The following is a 27496-nucleotide window of genomic DNA, read 5'->3' as shown; positions in this document are numbered from 1 at the left end:
ATATTTAAGTAAAATGAATGTGCAGCTAGTTGGCCAACAAAACCTGCTGAAAGCTGCACTTTGCTTATTTTCAATGTGATTTTTGGAGTAAAGATGTGCCTAAGTCATCTCATAGTGACTAAACTAAGCATTTTTGGTCTACTTTATTACCAGTAAGTACAATGACTTGGAATTCAGTAAATTTACCTTAAGTGCCCAATAGATAAGCAACCCAAGCATGCACAGATTTTCATGACTCCTGAGTAGGAATTGGAAGACCAAATGATTCTAACTCTGGACAATCCAATTAGCTTCACTAGACAGTTTGTACAGGCAAAAAACTTCATTGGGCTTGACTTTGATGCTTCATACGGTCCTGTAGCTGACGGCATTGGCAAGAAGGGTTTGAACAACTAGTAGAACAGATGCCAACATCTGTCGACTTTCATTTCAGCTAAGGTTGTATCTTCTGACAAGGACTGATATGATTGGAAAAGATGACGTCCAGTCTAGGAAACCAGATAGTGTGTTGTTTAAAGCCATGTGCTTAAGGATCAAGTTAAATGGCTTTGTCCTAATTTGCACTAAAAGAGCTGTATATTTTTATTTAAAAATACAGGTACACCATTACATTGCATTATTGCTGCCAGATGTAGCATTGTAATGTAAATGAGGTGGTACGACTACTGGAGGAGGTAAGAACTAACTTGGTGGTTTCCCAAGACTCTTCCAGTGCCACTTGTGGAAAATGTGAACAGTTTGGGCTGACTGTTTTAATTTTTGACCTCTGTTAGGGCTTAGATGTGGTTTTAATAATGCTGGCTTGTATAGAATCTCTGCCTGTATTGAGGAATACCTGTCTTCAGAAAATGAGTTGGAGAATTGTAGGCTGTTACCACACTGGTCTGTAAATCTTCTAGAGTTTTCCTCTACCTGTTCCTACATTATTCTTCTGCTTACTCCCCGTACCTACCAGCTTCCTTTTTCATAATTGCAGCTATTGAGTTCTGTGAAAATGCAGCTTAGCCGCTGTTAAACTTAAATCTGATGCTTAATTGGGCTGATTTTAAATATGACTGAAATGTCCCATCTCCTAAAATTGGATGGATGTGCAACATGCCTGTGATTTTTAAAAAAATTGCATATGTTCCTACATTGTAATGTTAACCATATCCGCTCTGTTCTTCTACCCTGTTTCACTGTTTTTATAGCGGGTGTGAACATCAGGTTCCTGAAAATAGCCACATTTGACTTTTGATTGGGTGGAGGAGGCATTTTATAGATTTTAAATAAAAATGGTCACTGTTTTATTCGGAGCTAATATTTGCGATTTAATTTTTTGCTTCTGGTGTCTAGGCTGTCACTAGGAGGAGACAGATTTATTTCTCTTTCTCCTAATTTTCCAGTATGTTGTGCAATAGAAAATGCTGAATTGAGCAATTGTTTAGTGTTTTTCTGGGAAGTGCTTGTGTTTAAACTAGAGTGCTTAAAAAATAATAGACAAAAAGACTCATGCATTTATTTCTAGCATTATAGCTTTACTGCCACCTTGTTTTATGTAAGACATTGTTTCAGGTAAATATAGTATGGAAAGCTTGAAATAATCTTCAAGCTGTGATTTCTAACACTCTTTGTCCTAAACGTCTATTTTGTGATCGTTTGTAGGTGCAGGAGAGAAAGGACTGGCAATAAAAAGGTGCAGCCCACTTCGACTTCCAGGTGATAAGGTTCCTCCCAAGTCTCCTCGACCTCGTCGAAATATATGGCTTTCTCGCAGTCAGTCAGACTTCTTCACCCGGAAAGGGAGTCGGAAGATTAATGTCCAAGATCCATACTATACCCCATGCAAAGGAACGTCACGCAAGGTTAACCCCTTCAATGCCAGGCAGGATCTGAAAGGTGGAAAGATCAAATTTGTGGACACACCAAGTAAATCAGTAATATCACTTGCATTTGACCTGCCGTCACCTGATGCTGTAAGCTACCCAGTCACTTCAGTATCCCAGGTGAAACAGTGCTGCTTTGGAGATTTTCAGGAATCTTTACCCTCTGAGAGACAATATAGGTCCCTTCCAGCTTCTCCTGATCTTTCAACAAAAGAATGTCACAGTTTTGGGCCCTTTTCACTAAAGCTTGGGAAGTGTGACCCTATGCAGCTAGAAACAGATGCACGGCAAAAAGTGTCAAGCAATTCCATATACTCTGAGTTGGAAATTCCACCATTTAAGTTCAAACCGCAGGCACAGGAATTTGAATCATTAGAACAGTTTGCAATGGACTGTTCAGCAAGTGAGTGCCCACAGGATGAAAATGAAACATGTGCAAAGAACAGGAAACTATTAAAGCTAAAAGCTAATGAAAGCATGATTGTCCTTGGGCAAGAAAGTTTGAATTGTAATAACGTGACTGGAAGTGTTGGACCAAATTTAGGTGGTGCATCATTCAGCCATTGGGATAGCTTAGTTTCTGGTGAAGAAATGGAGGAACAGGAAATGCAGAGGGACCTGTCTAAATTAGCGATACCAGAACCTAAGTCACCTTTCCATGTGAATTCAGCTCTGAAACACGATGAAGTTGATCTGAGTGATTCTGTTTTTCCTTTTGAAGCTTCTGACATGGAAGGGCATCCATCTGTAGTACTGACTCCGTGCATGACTTCAAATCCATGTCACCTTCAGTCAAAATGTGACATTTGATAAGCATGCATGTATTCACATTGTACAGAGGCTTCATATAACAGCTATTTCTGCCTAATTAAAAATAGTTCCTTTTTATTTTGTCAGAAAAGTTATATATGAAAGACTAAAATTCCAAAGCTATTTTGGCAGATGGATGCTGGTACCGTAGACATCAGTCTGTTCTGATAAATTACTTGGCTTAATATGTGATAATAAGCCAGTATTATAAGTTGTCTCATTCAAGTGGACTTTGGATCCCCTCTAAGTTAAGTTGAACCTTTACGATAGTAGTTTTATGTCTAAGACTATCCACTCCTCACCCCTTTTAATGTCAGTATCAGCACATAAGCAGTATATCCATTTGCAACTTTCAGTATTTGTAGGATCACTAATGATTTGGACAAATCTGTTAGCCATTGTTTTCTCCATTTCAATACAAATAAGATTCTTTTAAAACATTTTTGTCGATTTTGATGCAGTTTGTTGTATCACCGATAGCTATCATTTTACTGAAAACCTATTGGGAAAGTCAATTATAAAATTTCAGTTTTATTTTCATTTCTCTTGACAAAATCATGTCTGTGCTGCAGGAAGATTAGTTGAGTGAATGTGAGTATATTTACTTCATGTTTGCACCCAAATCTGCTTGAGATAAAATTATGTTAGGAACAGAGTTTCATTATAAGAATAGCCTGCATGTTTAGGGTACCGGTATGTAATGAACTGTGTCAAGTGTCAGTATGGTTTTTCCTTGGTCTGCAAAAAATGTATTTTTTCTAAATTTGTTTAAATTTTCTAAATTTAGATCTATTTCTGAATTCACTCACATTAGAGACAAGTCGCCAAGGTTTTTTATACAAGAGAAGCACTTCATCACTTTCTTTCCTATAGCTTGAAAAATGTTACTACTGTATATTTTGTATTTCAACTTGGACTACTGTAACTGGAGTCAGCAGCATGGTGCCAAATGCAGTTCCATTGTAATGTGACGATTTTGTTTGAATTGAATATTTTCTTCCTCTTGTCTCCCCAAAATGCATTGGATTCTACAGATCAGTAAATGTTTTCCACAACTTCTGCTGCTATGTAACTGTCAGCTAGGCTGTGTCAGACATTTATTTGACTTCTCTGTTACTGTTCTTTGTATCCCTGTGTGCTGAAGTATCCTACACATATGTTTAGTGCTGCACTTCATTGAACCTAGACTGCCCTCTTTTTTAATATATTCAGTTAATTAGATTTTAACCAGGAATGTGAATTAGAAAGTAATGGTTCTTTTTACACTCCATTTAAAGTAGGGCTATCGATCTGGATTTTACCTGGATTAACAATAAGTCATTGTCAAGGTAAATTGGTGCATTTGACTTTCATTTGAGCTAATGAGAGATTTACTTCAGATTATCTGTGTTAACTTGAGTCATTTTTTAAAACATATCCAGGTTTTCCCATGGTAATGTATCAAATTGCATTGCAGATATTTTCTGACCTCAATCAGTTTTGATATATAATAAGCAAATTAATTGATGGAGAATGAGTTGCTGTTAAGGCCCATGAACTTAAATTTGTTGAGCATTTCTAAATCTTTCTTACTTTTTTTTTGAAAACATTTTCACATCTTGTGACTGCCAGTGATCATTTAACATCCAGTTTGATTTTCCAAGTACAGTATGATAATGGTGAAGCAGCAGTTCATTGTTTGACTCTGCTTTTTTTAAAAAAAAACACTTGGTCAAGCTCAAAAATGCATTTGACATATTACTTTGGCCTGTTATATGTGCTATTTACATTTCTTGAGTTTTTTTTGTATTAGACAATTCCACAGGTTTTGTTTTAGTTCATTCAATTCATAAAATTTCTACTAGAACAGCTCGAGGGTGTGAATAGAGAGTTTTGGACAGTTTCGTTTTTACTGTCTCAAACATTTGTAATATCAAAAACTTACGAGAAATAATTTAAGATTGCATAAGTTGATTTGCTAGGGTAAACAAAGGTCTCCGAATAGTGATGCTTGTAAACATGATTAATGTGTTCTAATATTAGAGTAAAAAGGGGTCCTTTGTAGCTCTGCTGAGCTCATCATTTTAGCAAAGATGGTAATTGAAGTCGTATTCTTGATCCACCTTGATTACTAACTTGTCTATTTCACAAATTACAACTTTTGCTGGGGAAAAGAACGATTGTGTTGCATTTCAGCATAATGTACCACCTGGCTTGATGCGTTTTATTTTGGAGTGGCTAACCATTCATCTTGGCACCATCTTTCCCTAGTCTTTATATTGGCCGTGATTTGTGCTATGAAAACAGCATTAGCCAATTTAAGTGCAAATCCATTTAATTTTTAGGGTTATCAATGTATTGAGACCCCAAGAAGAGACTTAATTGTGATCAAAAACTGATGCCTTTGGTGTAAATTACAATTATTGTACAGTTTTGAATTTATTTCCCAAGTAGAATGTACAACTGAAATGTACTATTCAAGGAGACTTACTAGCGTGTTGATTTGGATAAAGTTATCAATAGAATCAAAGTTAACAATGTGCAGCAAGACAAAAAGTTGAATAATAAGAATACAGTCTTTTGAGAAGCAAACAAGGAGACATAGTAGGGGTGTATTTGCTGCTGTGATATTTTTGTTGATATTTGAATCTGGTTAATCCGAACATTTTGGGTGAAATAAACCTGATGCCACTTGTAAAATTATATAGGGCTTTAAGTTCTGTTTGGGCTCTTGAAAGGGTTTTGGTTCCATGTAAGAAATGGCTCAATAAACAGCAAGGACATTGTCTTCTCATCCATCGACCTTTATTTGCAAACCTTTACCTGGAGCATGGAGGTGTTGTAGTTGAGCCTCAGCTGTTGTATATTTGATGCCTAAAAAACGTTTTAAAAATTCCTGCCCTAAACCTGGCTGAATAACAATGAGGGAAATATAAATAGTAAGAGGTTTAGTATCTTTCATGATGTGTACAACATTTGGGTACATGGCATTAATATTTGTATGCTTTACATCAACTTTTGTGTGGAAATGTGTCCAAAACATTCTCTACATCTTTGGAGAGCACTAAGTATGTAAATTCGGGCACTCATTGGCATGTAACAGTTATGTGCTATTTTGTTCACGACAGGCAGAAGTTTAGCACCTTTTTTAAAAAAACATGTTGCTGCAATGGTCCAAGATGGCAAATTAATCATTTATTGGCTCTCCTTAACCATCACTGCTTGCCCTCATCTCAAACATTAGATCCTGACTGACAGTGGGCTTTGTGCTAGTTTGGCTTGCAGTGTATATTTTAAAGAAATCAAAACACACAGTTGAGGTGTAATGTATAATATAAGGGGATTCTAGCGTTTACCTTGTTTATGATTACAATGTCACAACTTAATTCAAAGTAAGATTTTTGCAATAAATAATGCGTCAGAATTTTTGCATTCCATTGTGGGGAAACAGGTATTTTAGTACTAAACCAGTCGGAAATCGAATGGAATCTCATTTTGAAATGCCTCCTAGTTTTCATTTTGATGTATGATGTCATTGAGTACAATAAGCAAAGCTGGGCACCCAAAGTCCTCCAGCCTTACAAACTGTTACAAAGAAATGCATTTGCTACAAAGTTGCATTGCACGGTTGTTAGTGTGTAGCTGAGTTCAAGGTCATTTGGTTTTATGACTATTTGGGTGAACTCCAACAAATAATAGCGATTGATGTAAAAAGGCCCACTTTCTTAAAATGACTTTGTATTTCTAATACAGAATGTAATGTATAATATTGTGTAGATTAGAATGACAGGAATCTGATGGTTTGGCTTCACTTTGTGATTGCACAAAAGATATTGTACAGAAAGGCATGTAGCTTTTGTAAATTATTTTGAATTTCTGTATATTTGATTTCTTTTCCACTACTGAGACAGGAAGCTTTTTGCCCTCGCGTTTCATTACAAGAATTTCAGATGGCTTATACTGCAATTTTTCATGGGATTGGGAGTGGGTATCTTATCCAATATAAGATAGAAGTCCATTCAAATGTAGTGGTTGCTTATATGGCATATACTTCAGACATATTTTTCATTGATAGATTCAACTCGATTATTTCTGATTTGAAGGAATTACAACCAATTGATAAACACCATGTTTCAAATGTACTTTCTCCTTGTAATATAGAAGTTGTTGCAAAGTTGAAGATATAGCTTAAATGTTCTCAAAGTATCACTCCAATTGATTGCAAGTATCGTAATATCAGCATTGGCTCATATTCTGCCTGAGACTGAAGGTTGTAGATTCAAGTCTCATTTAACTTTTAAACACATTCTGCACATTGACACTTCAGTGCAGTACTGAGAATGTTGTGGTGCTGGGGGTGGTGTTTTTCCGTGGAGATATTAACAGATCTTGTACTGGATGGTTTGCATCTACCCTACAATAACAAGTGTTGTTTTCCCTGCTGTGCTGACCAATATATTTTTTCCCCTGTACTAATCATTTTGGGGCAAGGAAAAGGCAGATTGCCTAACTGTCCTGTTGCTGTAATTGATTGTCCAAATTAGCTACTGGATTCCCTACTTTACAGCAGTAACTACAGTTCAAAAGTATTTATTCCATTGGCTGTAAAGCACTTGGAATGTCTGGAGGCCATTGGAATGGCAGTTGCTTCTGATCAAAGTGCAGTGTTGAAATGACTTTTATGCTTCACTTCAGAATTTCATTTTACGTAATGTTTGATACGTGTAGATTGTAGCTTTTGAATTGAAGCACAGGCTTTTTTTTTTGTTAGATACTTCTCCATCTCTTATGGCTTTTCCTTATGTCTGAGTATGTTGCTCAATATCTGGATGTTAGAAGTATTTCACACATACACTTAATTTTTTTTCACCCTACATCTGATAATGCAGGAATTTAGTTTGGGAAAACCACTGTTGGCATGTTTGACTACCAAATATGCTGTGCAACTGAAGCACTAGTCTGCATGTTTAAATAGACCTTCTGCAGGGAGTGTGCAGAAGGATAAGGAGGATACACATCCACAGCCTGCTTTGTAACACTGGGTCATGTAATCATTTGTAGTTGTCTGCAGTTTTGAAGAACTTGCTACACTATGCTGCACGTAAGTTTTATATATATAAAAATATACTGACCTTAAATAAATATCTGACTTTCACAAGCTTGGGAAAAGCAATGTGATCTGCTGGGAAGTTCTAGCTAAGCCTTGAGAAGCAGAAGGTCGGCAACAGCTTTGTTCAACTCTAATCTATTTGTAGCCTACCAAGAATCTACAGAAGTGATGAATTTGGATCAATTTAATTTTTCCAGAATCGTTTATTATGTGTATGAATGGGAATTGCTTTGTGATTCAGCTGCTATCAGGTGCAACACGAACAGCCGTTTATAATTTTCATACAGGAGGATTCCTTTGTGTAGATTAGCCTTAAATTTTGAGCTATATATTTAAATGGTGACGAGTTCACAAATAGATTTTCTACACCTGGTGAAATTTTTCCCTAAATCTATTATTGTGCATCATGCATTATTCATTAACCTATTTCAGCAAAATGTAAGTGCATAATTTTGGTAACAAATTTCAATGTATTGATTGCTAGGCTTTAAACTTTTTTTAGTAAGCTTGTGAAAAACCCAAACATTTTTTTCCCTCAAAGATATTATTTCCATTCCAAAAGAGTTTACGTTGGTTTTAAAGATTTATCAAAGGATTACTGAAGCATTTTATTGTGATTCATTTCCTGAATTAATTTCAGAATTAAAACTAAATTGTTGTTTTGTCCATTTTAACATCTGTCTAGATGAAAGAACTCAAGAATTGTTAAACTCATTGTTTTAAATTTACTAGTTTGATTTGTTCCCATCTATTTTACCTTCCCTGAAATGAGAACATTAAATTATTTTACAAAACATGTCAAAGAATATTACATAGCAACAGATGTATAGCCCCAGATTGTGGTGCATACCTTATTAGTTCAAATTCAGACACACGAATTTTTCAGTTGACCAGAATGCAGGAAAGCTAAAGAGCTTCCCATTTTAATTATTAGTCCTGGTTTATAGTGCCACAATGTCTCTGGTATTTTTTTTTAAGTTTTCCCATACACACAACTTGCAGCAACAAATACTCTTAACTGCTTTTGCTGATCATGATTTGAACAGATAGTGTTAATTACTACGTGACATGTGCAGTTTCTATCGTGGAACCTGCTATAGCCAACTTAATGCATCTTCTTAATAATTACATTGGAAAAATTGGGATTATTGTATTTTTATTTTGCTTGCGACTCCTCTTCCACCAGCAACAAATTAACATTTTTGTAATATTGTCAAAAGTGAGTCCACACTGAAGCCGCCTGCTTGCATGAAAAAACCTTTTTTCCAATGCTTTCAGTTCTGCAGCTTAGGAAGCTATTGAGTGTTCAGGTTTTGGAAAACTTTTAGTCAGTCACAGTAGTTCAAAATGGTAATTTTTAGTTCAGGCATTTTTGCCTCCTTGAAATTTAGAAGAATTCTTTATTTTTGTAATGATTATGGAAAAATCCCTGTGCATTTTAATACTGTGACTGGTAAATACTTTTTACAGTTAGTTCCATCAGGTTTGACTATATGAACTATGAATAGATACCTAGAATTGCAGTCTGCCAGTTACTCACTACATCAAGAACTGCAATCAATGCTATAAGCAAACATAATTTGATCCAAACACAGTTGCTGGAAAAGCTCAGCAGGTCTGGCAACATCTGTGAAAGAGAAAACAGTTAACGTTTTGGGTCCAGTGACCCTTCCTACCTGATGAGCTTTTCAGCAACTTTGGTTTTGTTCATAGTTTGATACATATGTTCTTGTGCCCAAGTATTCAGATATCCAACAAGAAATCTATTGCCTTTTTGATTTTCACTTGCAATATCCCCAAATAATTAGAGTATCCTCAAAATATGTATGATACAAGTGATTTATACCCAGACCCTGAAGTGTTCTTTAATATTAGCCACTTTGATTTGAGATTTGATGTTATTTGAAATTTTTGCAGCAAATTCTATTCTATTTTCCTGTAATCAGTTTGAAATTATTGAATGTTGACAAATGAATCAGAGGGCAGTTAGCAGTTTCTCCTGCAACTAGTTTGGTTCCTTTTTTAATAGGAAAGGAACAGTGTTTCAAGAGTTTAACCCTAAGTTACTGACCAAGGTGGGCATAAATCTGCAGTCATGTGCTGTTGAGAAAGGTTGATAGCATTTGGTTATAACAACAGTAAAGAAAATAATTGCAAAGTTTCTGTAGTACCACATTGCCTTTGCAAAATGTTAAATGTAACCTAAAAAGGGCATTGGTAATGGCAGAATGTGGCACATTCTGTCTGGATATACTTAGTTCTTTTTTCTGAATGCAAGTGATTCAAGAACGGATCCTAAGGTGTAGGGGAGCATCAATATAATTTTGAATTGTGGTTTGCAGTACTTTCCTAACTCATTATAGACTTGAACAATTAAACTATAATGTTCCTTTTGCCAGTTTGCAGTTGCAACACTTGTATAACCAAATCATTTGCACTTGTAATAAGAAGCCCTTAATATTCTTGTCACTACATTTCTATGCAAAAATATTTTCCTCTTTTTGCAACAGGAAGAAAAATGTTGATTGTGAATCTATTTTCTTATTTATGAAGGGGATTTTGCTAAATGTCTTAATATTCAGGTCTGTAATTAAAGCTATAATTTAAGAACTTTCTTGTGGCAAGTTTGTTTTGTGACTTCCTCACTATGAAACTGAATTGCAGTCCTGTTTGGATATGCAGCACAAAACTCTTCATACTCTAGAGTGAAACAACCCTAAGACGCTGCTGTGGAAAATCCAATATGTCTTTAGTCTTTGCTAGAAACATTAGCCCCAGATTTCACAGCACTTACTACAGCAAAAACTAAGTTTAATGAAACTGACAATCTTTCTAGAGTCTCAGCACTTTGCCTAAAGCCATAACTGTGTTGTTGAAACACCACTGGACTTCAGTTACAGAAAAGAGGCCTCATGGTGGCCTCCACTATTGAAAATACTATGAGACTTGCATGCCGTTTCAATGCTGAGGAGGGGGGGGGGGGGGCGGGGGGGCGGGGGGGGGGGGGAGGGGAGAGAGAAAGAGGGGAAGAAAACTTATTCAATAAGATGTTATTGGATGGAGTAGCTTACTACCTACATAATTACTAAATGCCCTCACTTCTCAGTCTAATTTTACATTAACAGTTCAATAAAGTGATGCTAAATCACTTCCTTGATTTGTGTGCAAACTTCAATGTCAATATCACTGCAGCTGAATGCTGAAGAGAGGCCCCCTTGACATGGAGTAAGCAACTTTGCATGGCAATTCAAACAAACATTCCATTGTCCACAACTAGCTTGATCATATTATGTACTTTTTCTAGTTATCTGCAAGTTATGAAATAACACAATAGTATCTTGATCTTTTGATCTTGTCTACACTGAATTAAAAGGTACCAAAATGGAGAAGCTGGTCAATCCTGACCTCAAATATCAGCTCAAGTTATGCAGTGCAGTACCATAACCATCCTCAACCATTTTGATGTTGGCAAATAACACTGCTATTTTAATAGCAATGAAAAGCAGCAAATTTAATCAAGTAAAGGTTGACATTCCTGCAATAGAAAGACTATACATGTTTAATTGTAGTCTTCAGGGGAAAAAAAAATTACAATTTTACTACACTTTCCTGAACACATTTTACAAGGAACATTTGGATTGTACACTTATTTTTCTGAACTCATAACCACAGCCAGTTTTAAAAAACAGTTTCAGACCTTACTGTTTCCCCAAAGCAATTCAATCTTAGCCTGGTGAACTTTAGAAGATTTTGAAAATGAACTTTTACAAATCTGTAAGGGAAGGGTCTTCCCACTCAGGTAAAGTTTATTGAGACAGTCAGGGAGCCATGGGTCCATCTTTGTGCTATCACTTTCACTATTCTTCCACATCAAAATGTAAGCCATTATGAATCCAGTCATGAAAGCATCAAATCCTGCACGGTGGGTACCGCCTTCACATTTTTCAATTTTGTTCTTTTCCACTAATTTGGGTGCTGTACACTTTTGATCCTCTGACTGGTTTTCCTTTTTATTGTTGCTTAAAAATTCTCCCTCTGTTTCCACTACACCACAGCGATTATCTTTACTTTCCTCCTTGTCAAACATAGTTTCTGGGAGTTGTACATCACTTACAGACTTTTCCTGCTTTAATTCTCCAATGTCCATTCTTTCTTGTTCCATGCTTGTGTTCTCACACAGTAACTTAGATGGTGGCATATCTGTTGGAGGCACATTATCTGCAATCGTGCAGTTAGTAGGGTTGTCGGTCAATTCCAATGTATTGTGTTTCCGTTTTCTCCTGACCTTTTTCTTCTTTCTTTTGTCATTGTGGCGTTCATCTTCTTCAATAATGAGGTCAGTGTTGTGTGACAGGGAGCATTTCATTCCGTTTGGACACCATCCATAAGCCTTAGGAGATATACAAATAAGTTACGATGGAACACGTTTCCCATTATCACTATCAAATTGGGCAGATCAGGGGGTCAGTCATAAGCTATACTATGCTTTGTCCCTGTAATAAAGCTCCAGCACTTGTTACAGCCATCAAAAAATCTCTCAAAGGATTGGACTATCCCAGGACACCACTAGAACACAGAACTGTACAGCACATAGCCTTTGGCACATGATGTTGTACTGAACATAATGCAAAATTAAACTAATCTCTTCAGCTTGCCCCTGGTCCATATCCCTCCATTCCTTGCATATTCATATCCTTACTCCTATCATATCTGCCTCCACCACCACCCTTGGCAGCATGTTCCACACTCCCAGCACTGTTTTTAAAAAAAAGACTTGCCCCTCACATATCCTTGTTTGTGGTCCCCCCCCATCTTAAATGCATGGCCCCTAGTTTTAGGCACTTTATCTGAGACATTCTGATTGACATACACAGAGGGTTGACAATCTTAGATGTCTATCAAGTCTCCCCCTCAACTTCTGCCATTCCAGAGAAGCAAGCCTGAGTTTTTCTAGGCTCTCCTTACAGCCCATACCCTGTAATCCAGGGAGCATCCTATTACACCTCTTCTGTGCCCTTTCTCCACCTGTATCTGCAACTGATCTATATCCCACTGCATCCTTTGACATCCTTCCACACTTACAAAAATTGATGGATTTGTGGAGTCACCTGCAAACGTACCAATCAACATTTTTCATTCGAGTCATATAGATCACAAACTGCAGAGGTCCCAGCATGGATCTGTATGAAACACCATTAGTCACTGACCTCCAGTCTAAAAAAAAACACCCTCCACCACTACCCTCTGCCTTCTTTGGATAAGCCAATTCTGAATCCATCTGACAAGGTTACCATGGATCCTGTGCATTTTAATCTTCTGGATGAGCCAACTATGAGGGACCGTGTTGAAAGCCATGTGGATAACATCTACCCTCATTAAAAAATTCAATCAAGTTTTAAAGGTGATCAAAGTAGTAAGACATGACCTGAGATAATGGGAACTGCAGATGCTGGAGCTGGATGAACACAGCAGGCCAAGCAGCATCTTAGGAGCACAAAAGCTGACATTTTGGGCCTAGACCCTTCATCAGAAAAGGGTGATGGATAGAGGAGAAGGTAGATGGAGAGGAGACAGACAAGTTAAAGGGGCAGGGATGGAACCTTTAGAGGTGGGGAAATAGGGAGGGGATAGGTCAGTCCGGGGAGGACGGACAGGTCAAGGGGGCAGGCTGAGGTTAGTAGGTAGGGAATGGAGGTGTGGCTTGAGGTGGGAGGAGGGGATAGATGAGAGAAAGAACAGGTTAGGGAGGCAGGGACAAGCTGGGCTGGTTTTGGGATGCAGTGGTGGTGGGCGGGGGGGGGAGGAGATTTGAAGCTTGTGAAATCCACATTGATACCATTGGATTGTAGGGTTCCCAAGCGGAATTACGAGTTGCAGTTCCTGCAACCTTCGGGTGGCAACATTGTGGCACTGTAGGAGGCCCAGGATGGACATGTTGTCTAAGGAACGGGAGGGAGAGTTAAAATGGTTCGCAACTGGGAGGTGCGGTTGTTTATTGCGAACTGAGTGTAGGTGTTTTGCAAAGCGGTCCCCAAGCCTCTGCTTGGTTTCCCCAATGTAGAGAAAGCCACACCGGGTACAGCAGATGCAATATACCACATTGGCAAATGTGCAGGTGAACAGTTGCTTGAGGTGGAAAGTCTTCTTGGGGTCTGTGATGGGGTTGAGGGAGGTGTGTGGGGGCAAGTGTAGCACTTCCTGCGGTTGCAGAGGAAAGTGCTGGGTGTGGTGGGGTTGGAGGGGAGAGCGGAGCAGACAAGGAGTCCTGGAGTGAGTGGTCTCTCCAGAAAGCAGACGAGGGTGGGGATGGAAAAATGTCTTTGGTGGTGGGGTCGGATTGTAGATGGCGGAAGTGTTGGAGGATGATGCGTTGTATCTGGAGGTTGGTGGGGTGGTACGTGAGGACGAGGGGGATTCTCTTTTGGTGGTTACTGTGGAGACGGAGTGTAAGGGATGAGTTGCGGGAAATGCGGGAGACAAAGTCGACCTGCCTGCACAAAGCCATGCTGACTGTCCCTAATTAGACCTTGCTTTTTGAAATGCATGTAAATCCTATCACCTATGGTCTATAGTTTCTTGCATTTACTGACGTTTGAAAAAAATCATCTCTGGTTCTGGGTGCAAATCAAATGTCTACCTACCTGAAAATGATTTATGGAAGTATTACAGTCATAAAATTTGATTCCAGTTATACTCACTGAAAATTGTTCACATATTCCTGTTGTTTCCTCTTCAGTAACCTTTCTGTCAGCCTCTGGAAGGTTGCAGCACCGGTAGTCAATATAACCTGTAAATGCCTGTTGATAGTTGCAGAACTCAATGGAAAGATGACTGTTGCTAGCATCAATTAACCTGTTGTTTTCCCTTCTGCTGCAAATTGAAACCATGCACCATTAGTACAGAGAATGTAAAACTGAATTACAACCATGCTTTGCAGGATTACAGACAAGAGCCGAGTATGTTTTGAACCATGAGATTTTCCAAGAATCTTGTAAAACCCTGCACTCCCTTCTATGACATTAGGGAGACAGACATTATTTGAATTTAAATTTAAAGTGCAAGTAAAGTATTTGTAATAAGTTAAAGCTTTTTTACACATAAAAAAAGAACATAGTTAAGAAAGCACTCTTCTGTTGCAAAATGGAGTCTCCTGCTACAATCTGTAAAAGGGTTTTACTATTTTCATGTTGCACAATTTTGGGCCTATATGTTTAGAAGTAAACCACTATCACACCGTCTGCATCAAACAAGTAAAGGTCCAACATTCATTCAACTGAGTTCATGGTGAGAGCCCAGGCTAACAGAGTCAGAAGTTTAAAAAGTTATTCATTCCAAGGCCCGTGCACATGATCCAGCTCAAGACTGATGAGTGCTAACTTTCCATTGAGACCATAGGTGTTCTCAAAGATGGACACAAGATGTTGAAACGTTATTTAACAGAAAACTTATCTGCAGGCTCTGACCAATATTTTTCCATTAACCCATATCATTTTTGTTGCAAAATTTCATCCATTTGAAATAATTAAACTAAGGCTATTGGCAGCATATTGAATATTTGAAGCAGAAGGTAATTTAAAACTTTGTATAAAATGTAATATTTGAATTTTTTAAAAAAATGATTAACCCACACACTTTTAAATCACAACCATTGTCACTTAAATTCAAAAGAAAATGATTAGCTTACAATATTTACCATTTCTTGTAGGCATATTCCAAGTACGATGATACAAAGCGAGTCTCAACTTCTGAAGTATATTTGGTATCATAAACCCCAGCTGGAAACATCTCAGATATATCAGCTGTGAAGGTCATAAGTTGATCTGGCAAGTTGGCATAAAAACACTGGTACAGGAATACCAGGTCAATCAGCCCGTTGTGAAGAATTAAAGGCCTTTTTGACTGTATGATTTCTAGGAACAGACCTCTCATATTCTGACCGCGACATTCATGAGGCTGTCAAAATCCAAAACAGGGTGTGTTAAAAGCGAAAGTAATTGGGCACTGAGGTAAATAAAGCCTTTCAAATCTATTCCCTACTGTCAATACAAAAAAAAGCTCCCCTAGGTTGCCAGCTGTCATGCGGGTCCTGCATAAACTGAATTTGGGCAGTATCCACTGAGTTCCCGAACACAGGATCACTGCATAAAATTGTCTTTAACATGCCACCAGAATGGCAGCTCCAAACTGGCGAATTCTGGAAGAAGGTATATTGTGGGAGAAAGCATTGCTTTTAATGTAACTACACTTTAGCTGCTCAGGCAATACTTCATTTTGAAAAAGAGTAACTAGAGATGGGTAATAAATAAATAAATACTGGCTTAGCTAAGCGATAAACACATTGTGATTTTTTTTAAAAATAGGAGTCTTAATTAGCAAATGTTCTTTGCCACTGTGCACTACATTCTAGCACACGATGATAAAATTGGATAGAGCTGTATTGTGCTACTGAATAGAATTCCTCATGCACTAACAAAATAACTGTACATAAATCAACACTTCCAAGTACACAACTGTATTTGAAAGAGCATGAAGAAATTCAGCATATAATGTAAAGAAATTAAATCAGTTGTTACCTTGTCATTTCCTTTGTGGTATGGAATTCCTTTAGAGTACTGTTTATTGAAGTCAAAGCCATGTTGGACCAAGAACTGAACAGACTGTGGTTCAACTATATATTCGTCCATGCAGAGGAGGGTAAGGTTGTACACTTGAGTCAAGTAGGTACTACCTGGCTGAAATATTTACAATTGTGATCGACCAACATGCATAGTAAGAATCTATATCTAGTAAAATCATTGGATCAAAACCTTTCATTTCAAAACACATCGAAAAGACCTAGTTCATACTGTCTTCCTAGGATAATGCATTAAAGAAACATTGACCTTAATCTAATGCAAGTGTTAGACCTGCAGGAAACATACAATAGGGATTTCTAATGTTGAAGGCACACAATAGTGCTTTAAAGAGCGGTTACACATACTGAGAGTTAAATAGACTCTGTACATCAAGTATCTCTACCATCAGCCCTAATTTTTTAAATGCTAGCAGCCACATTTGTATAGTGAAGTAAAAAACATTAACATTAAACTCAGTGAACTGCTCTCCTCTCTGCATTTCAAATGCAATATTTTCCCCACAGCTGACAGTTACCTTTAGTGTACAGCTCAAAATTTATAGCACGAGGGGACTTAGCCAATGTTTAGTAACACAGGGGTTCAAAACGTACACAAACGAGCATTCTTTAGGAACCTCTTTCCCAAACCCCTAAATTTTCTTATGTTTCTCCACCAAATATTCAGTTACCTGCTCATGGTCAGTTAGCTGACCTTGATGTGGTGTATAGGTTGTTCTACATGAATGATATTCAAAACTAGTGACGTTGAGAATCAGGGCAAAACTCTCAACTGATTGGAGTTTACTTGGTACAGAGAAAGATGTTTGTGGTTATGGAAAGTCAATCAAATCAGCTCCAGGACATCTCTGCAGGAGTTCTTCAGGGTCCTGTCCAAGGTCCAACTATCTTCAATACCTTCATCAACAACCTTCCCTCCATCATAAGGTTAGCAGTAAAAATGAGAGAACCAGAGAGAATCTACCCATTGCCCTTCGGATTTTCACTGCACTACTCTTGCTGAATCTGCCACTATCAACATCTCGAGTGTTAACATGGACCAGAAATGAAATAGGGCTAGTTATTTTAAACACTGATGAAAGCAGATCAGAGGCTATGCATTCTGCAGCAAGAACCTCACTGCCTGGCTCTCCAAAACCTGCCGACATCTACAAGCCACAAGTCAGGAGGCTGAGCCAATACTCCCCACTTGCCCAGATGTACGTAGCTCCAATCAAAGTTGAGAAGCTTGTACCATCCAGGACAAAGCAGTCCAGTTGATTGGTGTCACTTTCACTCCCTTCACAAACATCACACAGCAGCAAGTGTACATCATCTACAACATTTCCAAAACTCCCAAGTCAGCAGCTTCCAAACCTCACTACCATTTAGAAGGCAAGGGCAGCAGATACATGGGAATACCACCAGTTGCAGGTTCCCTTCCAAGTCACTTACTATCCTGACGTGGAAACATTTTTAAACTATCTAACAAAAGGACAAGATGTACTTCTGTAGAAATCCTACTGGACTGATGTTATTTCTGTTTCCCTTCCACAGAGGGTGCCGGTTCTGCTGAGTTTCTCCAGCATTCTTGACGCTTGGTTTGAAAATTTATCGCTGTTCATTCAGTGTCTCAGAGGCAAAATCCTGGAGCTTTCTTAGAGCATATTGGGGTGTACCTACACTAAATTGACTGCAAGGGCTCAAGAAGGCAGCTCACCACCACTTTCTCCAGAACAACCAGAGAAGGGCAATAAATGCTGGCCTTGCCAGTGAAGCCCATGTCCTACGATGAAGACAAAAGAAATCTAGCAGCCAGGTGGCGATAAACATCCAAACACAGTGGGGTCTGAAAGTAGTAAAAGGATAAAATGCGGCTCTCTACATGGAATATATCATAATAGGGTCAAGTGCGTCCCTGGTGAGATTAGTAAATAAATTACTAGATGTTGTTTCAGAGAAATTTTCAAAAAAGACAACAGGTGAAATTAAATTTCTTTAAAAAGTCTCTTACTTTGTTTGATAGCTCTTTGAAACTTGCTATCCCGAGAGAGAGAACAGCACGCGTTCTGGCAGCATTGCATATTGCTTTGTACCGGTCTTCTATTGACCTGTTACACATTGAAGAAAGCAAGAATTATTCAATTTCCCCATGAGAAACAAATACTTCATCTTGGGACAGAAGGGAAAGTTAATCTATTGCTGGAGATTTTTTTTTCCCTCCATGTTAACAAGTCATTTTGCTCAGTCAACAGCTCAGCAGGAAAATTAGACAAAAGAAGATGCTTGCTTACTATTACTGACACAAGGTCCTATATAGGGAGTATGTACCTCAGGGCCTGAATCACTAAAAGTTTACGTTGTTTGGGTCTGGGTGGGCCATTGTCCTCGGTAAGGGCTAGGGCTGGGGCCCACACCAACAGCAACCCCAGGGCATGTGATTTCTTCTCCTGCTCCTGCCCATGAATGACAACGCCAGTAATTTGCCATCAGTTGGCTTGGACCTCGCGACTAAATTTGTGACAGTCAACTGAAAGAACGCAGAAGTTAGTCTTTATTAAGTTTTAAGCGTATTCACAAACTGAAACATTACAAACGTATAGCTCCTAAATCGTCAATCCATTACCAAATACAAATATGAACAAGACTGCCTTCCTGAGACTTGGGTTAGCAATGAGACTCCCCAACCAGCACGCACTGATCGTTCTGCTCCCACAGATGGCAATTTACTGTAATGGCTGAGATGACGGTGCAGGCCAAAGGTCTGCCAGCCCCCATTTTTGTGCAGGATCCACAATGTAAGATACTAAATGCCATCTGACTCTTTCTCCACAGAAGGAACTGATGTATTTGACATGTTGGCTGATCTCAAATGTTTATGTACTTTTTCAGAGTGAGGCTCCACAGCGGGTTTACCTTATTTCCCCACAAAAACTCTACCATCTCATTTTGCCATCTTCCCAGATGTTTAAGTAATTATCGAATGAGTGCCCTCTGAGCCCATATACTTAACCTCAGTTTATACAATTACCACAACAGAAAACACAAAAAGCAAAAAGCTCACACAAACAGTAAAATTTAAAAGGAAGCTTACTCTTGTGAAATTTAGGACACAGAAGGAGGCCTTTCGGCATATCACCTCTGATCAGTTAGGCTGGATAACCACTTTGTCAAACTGCCAGCAAACTGCAGGATCTTTGGACATGAACTCAAAGTCTCTCTGTGACTGTGTACTTCTGTGTATCCAAACATTTGTGTATTCTCTGGCCCATTTTGCATAAACGAATGATCACATACTCCTCCAGATGGAATTTTATTTGGTACTTAATGGATGAATATGAAAACATGGATGAAAATTTAAAATCGTGACATCGTTTGACAAGAAGTCCACATGATACTTTCAATTTTTGTGGAAACTGGACATCGTTGGCTAGGCCAGTGTTTTTTCACCCTTCCCTAACTGCCCGGAGGATGGTGTCGGGACACCCACAGTGCTGTTAGGAAGAGCGTTGCAGGATTTTGACTCAGTAACAATGATAGAATTCTAAGTCAGGATGCTCAGTGACTTGGAAGGAACTTGCAGGTGATGGTGTTCCCATGTACTTATTGACCTGGTCCTTCTATATGGTAGAGGTTGCAATTTTGGAAGGTGAGGTATAGTAGCCTTGTCAGTTGCAGGAGGCCATTTTGTATATGGTTCACACTGCTGCCAATGTAGTGTGGTAACGGAGGGAGCAAATATCTCAGGTAGGGGATGGGGTGCTATTTAATTGGGCCTGCTTTGACCTGGATGGTAGTGAGCTTCTCCAATGCTGTTGGAGCTGCAGCCATCCAAACAAGCAGAGCATTTTCCAACACACTTTTGACTTGTGCTTTGTGCAGGCTAACACAGTGTTATGGACCAGACCAGACCCCCTAAAAACATTTCAAGAAGTAGCCTAGATCCTAATATTTTCTTATTTTAAAAGGTAGATGCGAAGTGCATGCCCCAGGCGTAATGTGACTAGTCAAACTATTCAACGTTAAGTAAAACACAATTAATTTAAATGCTATAGATAAAATACAAACTAAAGAGAGAGAGAGAAATTTAGAATAACCGTTGGAAAACTTAACCAAACAATAGACACAGAACTTATTATGAATTAACTGTTCCAATATAGTAACATCTCATAAACACACCCCTTGGCAAAAAAAAGGTAAATTCAGACACAGATTCTTACATGCAGTTTTCCAATCCAGGAGGAAACAACATCAAGAGATTTCAGAGAAAGTAGCAGCTAGGACTTACTTGCTGAAGCTTCCACCTCCTACAGGATCCAAAACAGCTTCTGACTGCTGCAGCTAAAATATAACTAGAAAGCCTGGTTGGTGAGAACTGGCCACTTGCCTTCCATTGCTACAACTATCTTTCTGAAAAAAACCTAACGGCCTCTTAAGTTATTTGCTTAAGCTTGTTGCAGTAGCCAGTTCAGTATCTCTGCCTTTAAAACCTCTCTCCAAAACAAAAAACCCAGGACAAATAATCTTTTTAAAGTGACAGCATAGTCACAAGAGCTATCGTGGAGTCAGAAGGTGAAGCATTTATCACAACGTTATAAATCTCCAGACAGCCTGTTTAGCCACAATATTTATAAGGCTGGTCTAGTTCCACTTCTAGTCAAAGATAACTTACAAGATGTTGACAACAGGGAATTTGGTGGGAACCAGAAGAGAATACTAGAAAGTAATGCCAGGAACCATGAAATGCTGGGAAAAGCACATGGTACTAATAAATGGAATAGCAAGTTCATATGTGGATTTGGAGTAAGGGTGAAAGTAATGAAGTCTAAATCAGGCCTACACTGCATGTATGTGAACACACAAAGTATTGTTAATAAGATTGGGATGTTACAGGCATAGCCTGTCTTGTGGGATTACAATGTGACCTGGTTTAAGAAAGGCAGAGCTGAGTGTTAAATATGAGAGATTCCTGGCTACAAGGTGTTCAGAAAAGAAAAAATAAAAAGGAAGGCTTAGTTAAAGAGACCACTGTAGTACTGGAAAAGGAGGATGTTTCAGTGGCTTTAACGACAAAATGGATTTGGCCAGAGCTAACAAATAAGGGAGCAATCATGTTGTTTGGTAATAAGCAAAATACCACCACCTTGTGGTAAGAATGTTGAAAGAAAATTTGCAAGGAAATTACAGAGAGGTGTAAAATTCATGAAGACATTAATTAGAATCCCTACAGTATGGAAACAGGCCCTTCGGCCCAACAAGTCCACACTGAACCTCAGAGCATCCCACCTAGACCCATCCCCCTGAACACTATGGCAATTTAGCAAGGCCAACCCACCTACCCTGCACATCTTTGGACAGTGGCAAGGAACTGGAGCACCCAGAGGAAACCCATGCAGACACGGCAAGAATGTGCAAACTCCACACAGGCAGTCACCCAAGGCTGGAATTGAACCTGGGTCCCTGGTGCTGTGAGGCAGCAATGCTAACCACTGAGCTACCGTGTCGCCCATAATGGGGGAGTTTAACAACTGCCTATAGACTTGAAAGGACACACTGCCAGACCTGGTTCTGGAAAATGAAATGGGCTAAATACTGCCAGTATGGGAAACGGTCATTGGAAAGGTACAGGAGGTGAGTGGAAAATGACACTGTGGGGGGGGGGGGGGGGGGGCAAGGTCTGCCATTTATATATATTTTAACAGAATTGATTTTAGAGTTTGGATTTTTGAATAGTAGCAAGTGGGCTTTGGTCTGTGTATGGCGGGGGGGGGGGGGTCAGCATTTCTGGAGTACATGTTTCAAAAAAAAGATACTAGAGTGTTCCAGGAATGCCACTGAAAAATGTTTGGCCAGTGGACAGATAAACATTTAACAACATTAAAAACTAAAAGAACTGTGGATGTTGTAAATCAGAGAGAAGCACAGAAATTGCTGAAAAAGGTCAGCAGGTCTGGCAGTATATGTGGAGTAAAATCAGAGATGACGTTTTGGGTTGAGTCCTTTCTCTCAGTTAGACGGATCAAGGATTGATTATTTTTGATGAGGGAGAACAGTCAACTTTGAAATCTTGTTTTTAGTTTGTAGTAGTTACATTGAAGATGGAGTTAGAGAAAGGACTTAGTTTTGAAAAGTTAGGAAATAGATTACCTCAGTGTAAGGATTCTAGTTTAAAGGTTCCAGACTAGAAACATTTGGTTAGAAACCTGAAGGGGTTATTTGAAAGTCTAAACTCTTGTGTGAATACTCGAGGAAGAAAGTAGACTTCAATGGAGCAAGTACAGAGTTGGGCCAGACAGACAAGAAAAAGTTGACAGGCAAAATAGTAGGCTACCTTCAAAGAAGAGATAGTTTCAGCAGTAGTCAAGGTACATTCAATACAATATATTATACAATACAATGCAGCACAGGAACATGCCCCTCAGGTCACCAAGCCTGCACTGATCCTGTTCCTTATTTAGACCCGCTACTTACTGCCCGTAAGTGGTTTCTATCCTCTGTTCACCGCCCGTTCACGTTTCTATCAAGATACGCCTGAAACTTTGCCAACGTGCCTGCTTCCACCACATCCACTGGTTCCAGGTATCTGCCAACCCCTGTATGAAAAATTTTCCCCAACCTTCTCCCCTAAAACTTTCCACATCTCACCTTGAACTCGTGCTCTCTTGTAGGTGACCTTTCCACCCTGGGAAAAAGCCTCTGACTATCCACCCTATCTAGCCCTCTCATAATTTTGTAGACCTCTATCATGTTGCCCCTCAGCCTTCATCTTTTCAGTGAAAACAATCAGAGTTTACCCAATCTCTCCTCATAACAAAAATCCTCCAGACCAGGCAACATCCTGGTAAACCTTCTTTGTACCCTCTTCAAAGCATCCACGTCCTTCTGGCAGTGTGGCGATCAGAACTACATCCAATATTCCAAAATTTGGCGTAACTACAGTTTTATACAGCAATAAAGTAACTTTTATATTCAGTGCCCTGGCTGAGGAAGGCAAGCATGCTGTCTGCATTCTTGACCACCTTATCCACCTGTGCTGCCACTTTCCGGGACTGTGAACTTGTACACCCTGATCCCTCGGTATATCAATGTCCTTCAATAAGAAAAAGGGATGAAAAACAAATCTTGAGCTCTCTGGATGACAATATATGCAAAAAGAATCAAATTGAAGAAAAGGTGCGCTCAAGACAGTCGTCAGGTAGCAAATACTAAGCTAAAATGACCAAAGAAAGTTCAGAAAGAAGATGACGAAGCAAATACAAGATGATAACAGATTATCAGAACAGACTGGCAGGTAACCAAGATAAATCCCAAAGTCTTTTATTTGCACACAAACAGTAAGTGGGTGGTAAAAAGAGGAATAGGACCAATTCAGGACCGAAAAGGAGATTTACACACTGGGGCAAGAAGCATGGCTGAGGTGTTAAATGAATACTCTGTTACTAAACAGTCTTTATCCATAAAGTAAAGTAGAGACTGTTCAAGAGAAAGCAGCAGAGGAGGAAACTCAGCCACTAGAAGGGCTTGAAACTGATTCGATATTGGATATGTTGTTGGCTCTAAAGGTTGCTAAGTCTAATGTGTGGCAAAGCTCTCCGCTTCTTCCTGGAAAAGAGGCTGAATGGTCTGCATCTACCACCAGCCTCTTCAGCTGAGCCAAGCTTGTCCTCATTCTGAGCAACTTCTCCTTTAACTCCTCTCATTTTCCTCAGGTCAAAGGAATGTCCACAGGGAGGCAAATGCCTAGTGATGTTATCGGTGGACTGTTATTCCAGGGACTCCAGGTAATGTTCTGAGGACCTAGGTTTGAATCCTGCCAAAGCAGATGGTGGAATGTGAATTCAACAAAAATCTGGAATTAAGAGTTCTAATGACCATGAAATGAGTGTCATAAAAACTCATCTGGTTCACTAATGTCCGTTAGGGAGGGAAACTGCCATCATTATCTGATCTGGCCTACATGCAACCCCAGGCCCACAGCAATGTGGTTCACTCTGAACTCCCCCTGGGCAATTAGGGATGGGTAATAAATGCTGGCTTAGCCAGCAGAAGAATTTTTTAAAAATTGGCTCTCGTTATGCCTGTCTCTTTGTGGGGTATGTGGAATATTCCTTGTTCCAGTCACCACTCAACTCTTTCTCTGATATATCAATGATATCATCGGTGCTGCTTCCCTCTCTCGTCCAGAATTGGAAAAGTTTATTCATTTCGCTTTCAATTTCCGGCCTGGTCTCATGTTTATCTGGTCCATTTCAGATTCCTCCCTTCCCTTCCTTGATGTCTGTTTCTATTTTTGAGAACAGGCTGGGCACTAATGTCCACTACAAACCAACAGACTTCCACAGCCACCTTGACTATTCATCCTCACACCCTGCTTCCTGCAAAGATTCTGTTCCATTCTTCCAATTCGTCTGTCTCTGTCATATTTGTTCCAACTTCGACAAGGGGACCTCTGAAACGTACACCTTCTTCCTCAACTGAGAATTCCCCAGCACTCTGACAGGGCCCTCAATCATGCCCAGGCCATCTCCTTCACATCAGCCCTCAACTCTAGTTGCTTCCCTCCCACAACAGCAATAGGGTCCCCCCTGTCCTCATCTACTATCCCACCAGTATCCACACCCAGAAGATCATCAGCTGCCATTTCCGCCTCTTCCAGTGGGGTACTACCACCAGACACATTTCCCTCCTATTCCTTGTCAGCCTTCCGCAAGAACCATTCCCTCCAGGACACCCTGGTCCACTCCTCGTTCAGTCCCAACACCCACTACAGCCCCATGGCACCTTCCCCTGCAACAGCAGGTGTAATAATTGTCTGTCTACTTCCTCCCTCTTCAGTATCTAAGGGCCCAGACACACATTCCAGGTGAAGCAGCGCTTTTACGTGCATTTCACTCAATCTCGTCAACTGCATTCACAGCTCACAATGTGGTCTCCTATGTATTGGGGAAATGAAATGAAATGAAGCTTTGCAGAACACCCACATTCTGTCTGCAAAAACCCTGGGCTTCCAGCTGCCTGCCACTTCAACACCCATGTTCTCTGGGCAACATCTACATCGCAGGCTTACTGCAGTGGTTCAGTGAAGCTCAGCACAAATTGGAAGAACCCCACTTCGTTTTCCACTCGAGAGCTCTACAGCCATCTGGACTCTATCAAATTCAACAATTACAGGGTTTTAGGCACCTTCTCCCATGTCCTTACCCCGGTACCCGAAACCACGACTGGTTATCACATTGTTCGCTTTTACACACTACCCATTGTTAGCCACTAACCGTTCCCATTCATTCTCCAAGGCTGACCATTATCCACTCCTTTGTCTGTTTAAGTGTCCCTCTCTTTTTTGGGCTCTATCTCCACCTATCATTTACTCCTTAACGCCTCCCCTCACCATATCTTCTGCATAAAAACAACTTCTTCCTAGTTACCATCAGTTCTGAAGAAAAGTCACAGGACTTGAATGTTAATTCTGATTTCTCTCCACAGATGCTGCCAGATCTGCTGATTTTTTTTTCCAGCGTTTTCTATTTTTCTGTTTAAAAAAAAATCTGGCAATGCATTTAGGAAACAAGAACAAGTTCGCAGACACTGGACAGGGGACAGTAGTTTGCCAGGTTGGAAGAGTCACTTTTTTTTTGGAGGAAGGTAAGGACATAAGTTTGAAAGACCATCATTCCTGTTACAACACTATAATAATAACTGAACATAGAAGGATAAGCCCCTTTAATCACAATTCAAGTTTCTACTCACTGTGCCAACAAAGCTTTTCGTGTGCCAAGTCCGCTCAGTTCCTGTGATTGAACAATTAAATATAAATGTTTGTCATTTAAAAATGACTTCAAAACAATTAAGAGATATCAAATGTTGCACTCACAGTATCAAGGGCTATGAAACTTGCTGTCCTTACTGCAAGGAGCATAGAAGGCCATATCTCTTTAAAATTATCAATGTGGACATCAACAACAGGCACTTTCATAAAGGCCATCTTCATCAGATTCTTGACATGACAAAATAATTTGTGCAGTTAAATCCACTTCTTATTCACCACCTAAAAAGAATGAATATAATACATAAGGTAACTGGAGAACTTATTAAACTACTGGCATTTTTCTTTCAACGAAATATTATCTTACTCTTTGATTAAGCCACATTATATTGTTTACATATCACAAAGTTATTGAATGATATCTTGTTGTTATGACAAAGTAAGAAAACATAAATGCGTCTACTTCAAATTCCATCTTAAACTGTTCCAACTTTGTCACCTAAATCACCCTCCCTTAAGAATTACAGCTTTGCTATTCAATTTCAAAGTCAAAATTAATTGTAGTAGGTTTTTTTTCAAAAATCTAGCCGATCTTTGTAAATATTGTACTGGGTCTTATTCCCCCTAACATGAATAATCATGTCAGTGAAGTAAAACTTGGAAAGGCGACAAGTATTTTCGACACCAAGCCATTAGTTCCAAATTAAAAATACTAGTCATAAAAAAAGTAAAATCAAAGCTATTTCACTCCGGCTGCTACACAGGCTTCCCTAATTTGCAGGGAAAACTAGGGTTCTCTTAAATTTCGCTATGCTACCGCTAACTGCTTTGTTTTAAGAAAACAGAGCTATTTCCCCAAAAACAAGACCTTCACGTAAAGCTAATTCAAACAAAAAGACGGTGGACAGGAGGCACATTTACAGAAATGTGCCCTGCGTAGACAAGAACGGCACAGAGACATTTACACAAAAAAGGAAAGTTCTATCTGGCTTGGGTTTTCCCGTTGTTGATATTCATTCTCTAATATCTATGACTCTATCCTTTCTCTGTAATTAATAACGAACTGTAACCCTACCTGCTCAGACTCCGAGACAGAGGCAGACTACCTCACACTCGCACCCTCAAAGAGACATGGGGCCTTCCCTGCTGCTGGTCCGGCTCCTCCCGGAAAGAGGGGGGAATCACAATAATTTAAAACAAAATGATAAAATTACCACCATGAGTTTAAGAACAGAAAATCGCAGCTTGTTGGCTAATACTTTCTCAAATTGTGGGGGAGGGGATGGGTGGGAGGGGTGAGGGGGGGGAGAGAGAGAGAATCGTTAACAATGCTGACAGGCAATCGAGCAGGCAGTCTT

General features: G+C 39.4%; 2 protein-coding genes across 5 annotated transcripts in view; one reads left to right on the top strand and one right to left on the bottom strand.

Moving 5' to 3' along the window:
- The window catches only part of tesk2 (testis associated actin remodelling kinase 2), an 84487-nt gene extending 74131 nt beyond the window's left edge, over positions 1 to 10356 (top strand). The window contains exon 11 of the mRNA XM_048539099.2: positions 1645 to 10356. Within this exon, the coding sequence (XP_048395056.1) occupies positions 1645 to 2675 (1031 nt within the window). The 3' untranslated portion in view covers positions 2676 to 10356. The remainder of the gene's footprint in view (positions 1 to 1644) is intronic.
- Positions 10357 to 10874: 518 nt separating this feature from the next.
- On the bottom strand, positions 10875 to 27423 carry toe1 (target of EGR1, exonuclease). 4 transcript variants are annotated; one of them, XM_048539103.2, is made up of 8 exons: positions 27214 to 27423; positions 26247 to 26420; positions 26123 to 26163; positions 18390 to 18486; positions 16338 to 16496; positions 15458 to 15717; positions 14463 to 14634; positions 10879 to 12154 (listed from the first exon to the last, which is right to left on the bottom strand). In XM_048539103.2, exons 2-8 carry the CDS (start codon positions 26361 to 26363, stop codon positions 11456 to 11458), a joined length of 1545 nt encoding a protein of 514 aa, XP_048395060.2. In that variant the 5' UTR covers positions 26364 to 26420; positions 27214 to 27423; the 3' UTR covers positions 10879 to 11455. The 4 variants fall into 4 exon arrangements, with proteins under 4 accessions (XP_059503953.1, XP_048395061.2, XP_059503954.1 ...); XM_059647970.1 differs by lacking the exon at positions 16338 to 16496 and having other exon boundaries at positions 10875 to 12154; XM_048539104.2 differs by lacking the exons at positions 26247 to 26420; positions 27214 to 27423 and adding an exon at positions 18707 to 18905 and having other exon boundaries at positions 10876 to 12154; positions 16338 to 16492; positions 26123 to 26138.
- Positions 27424 to 27496: the final 73 nt, after the last annotated feature.

Source organism: Stegostoma tigrinum, chromosome 8 (genome assembly GCF_030684315.1).
Source record: "Stegostoma tigrinum isolate sSteTig4 chromosome 8, sSteTig4.hap1, whole genome shotgun sequence".
Lineage (NCBI taxonomy): Eukaryota > Metazoa > Chordata > Chondrichthyes > Orectolobiformes > Stegostomatidae > Stegostoma > Stegostoma tigrinum.
Note: the sequence above shows the minus strand (reverse complement) of the source record. Positions and strands in the feature narration are given on the sequence as shown.

Excerpts from the sequence above, each read along its gene's own strand:
- toe1 (XM_048539103.2), bottom strand. The coding sequence starts at position 26,363 with ATGAAGATGGCCTTTATGAAAGTGCCTGTTGTTGATGTCCACATTGAT. Across the intron at positions 16,497-18,389 it reads TCAAAGAGCTATCAAACAAA|CCAGGTAGTACCTACTTGAC; the intron begins GTAAGAGACTTT and ends TAAATATTTCAG. Across the intron at positions 12,155-14,462 it reads GAATATGTGAACAATTTTCA|GCTTATGGATGGTGTCCAAA; the intron begins GTGAGTATAACT and ends ATATCTCCTAAG.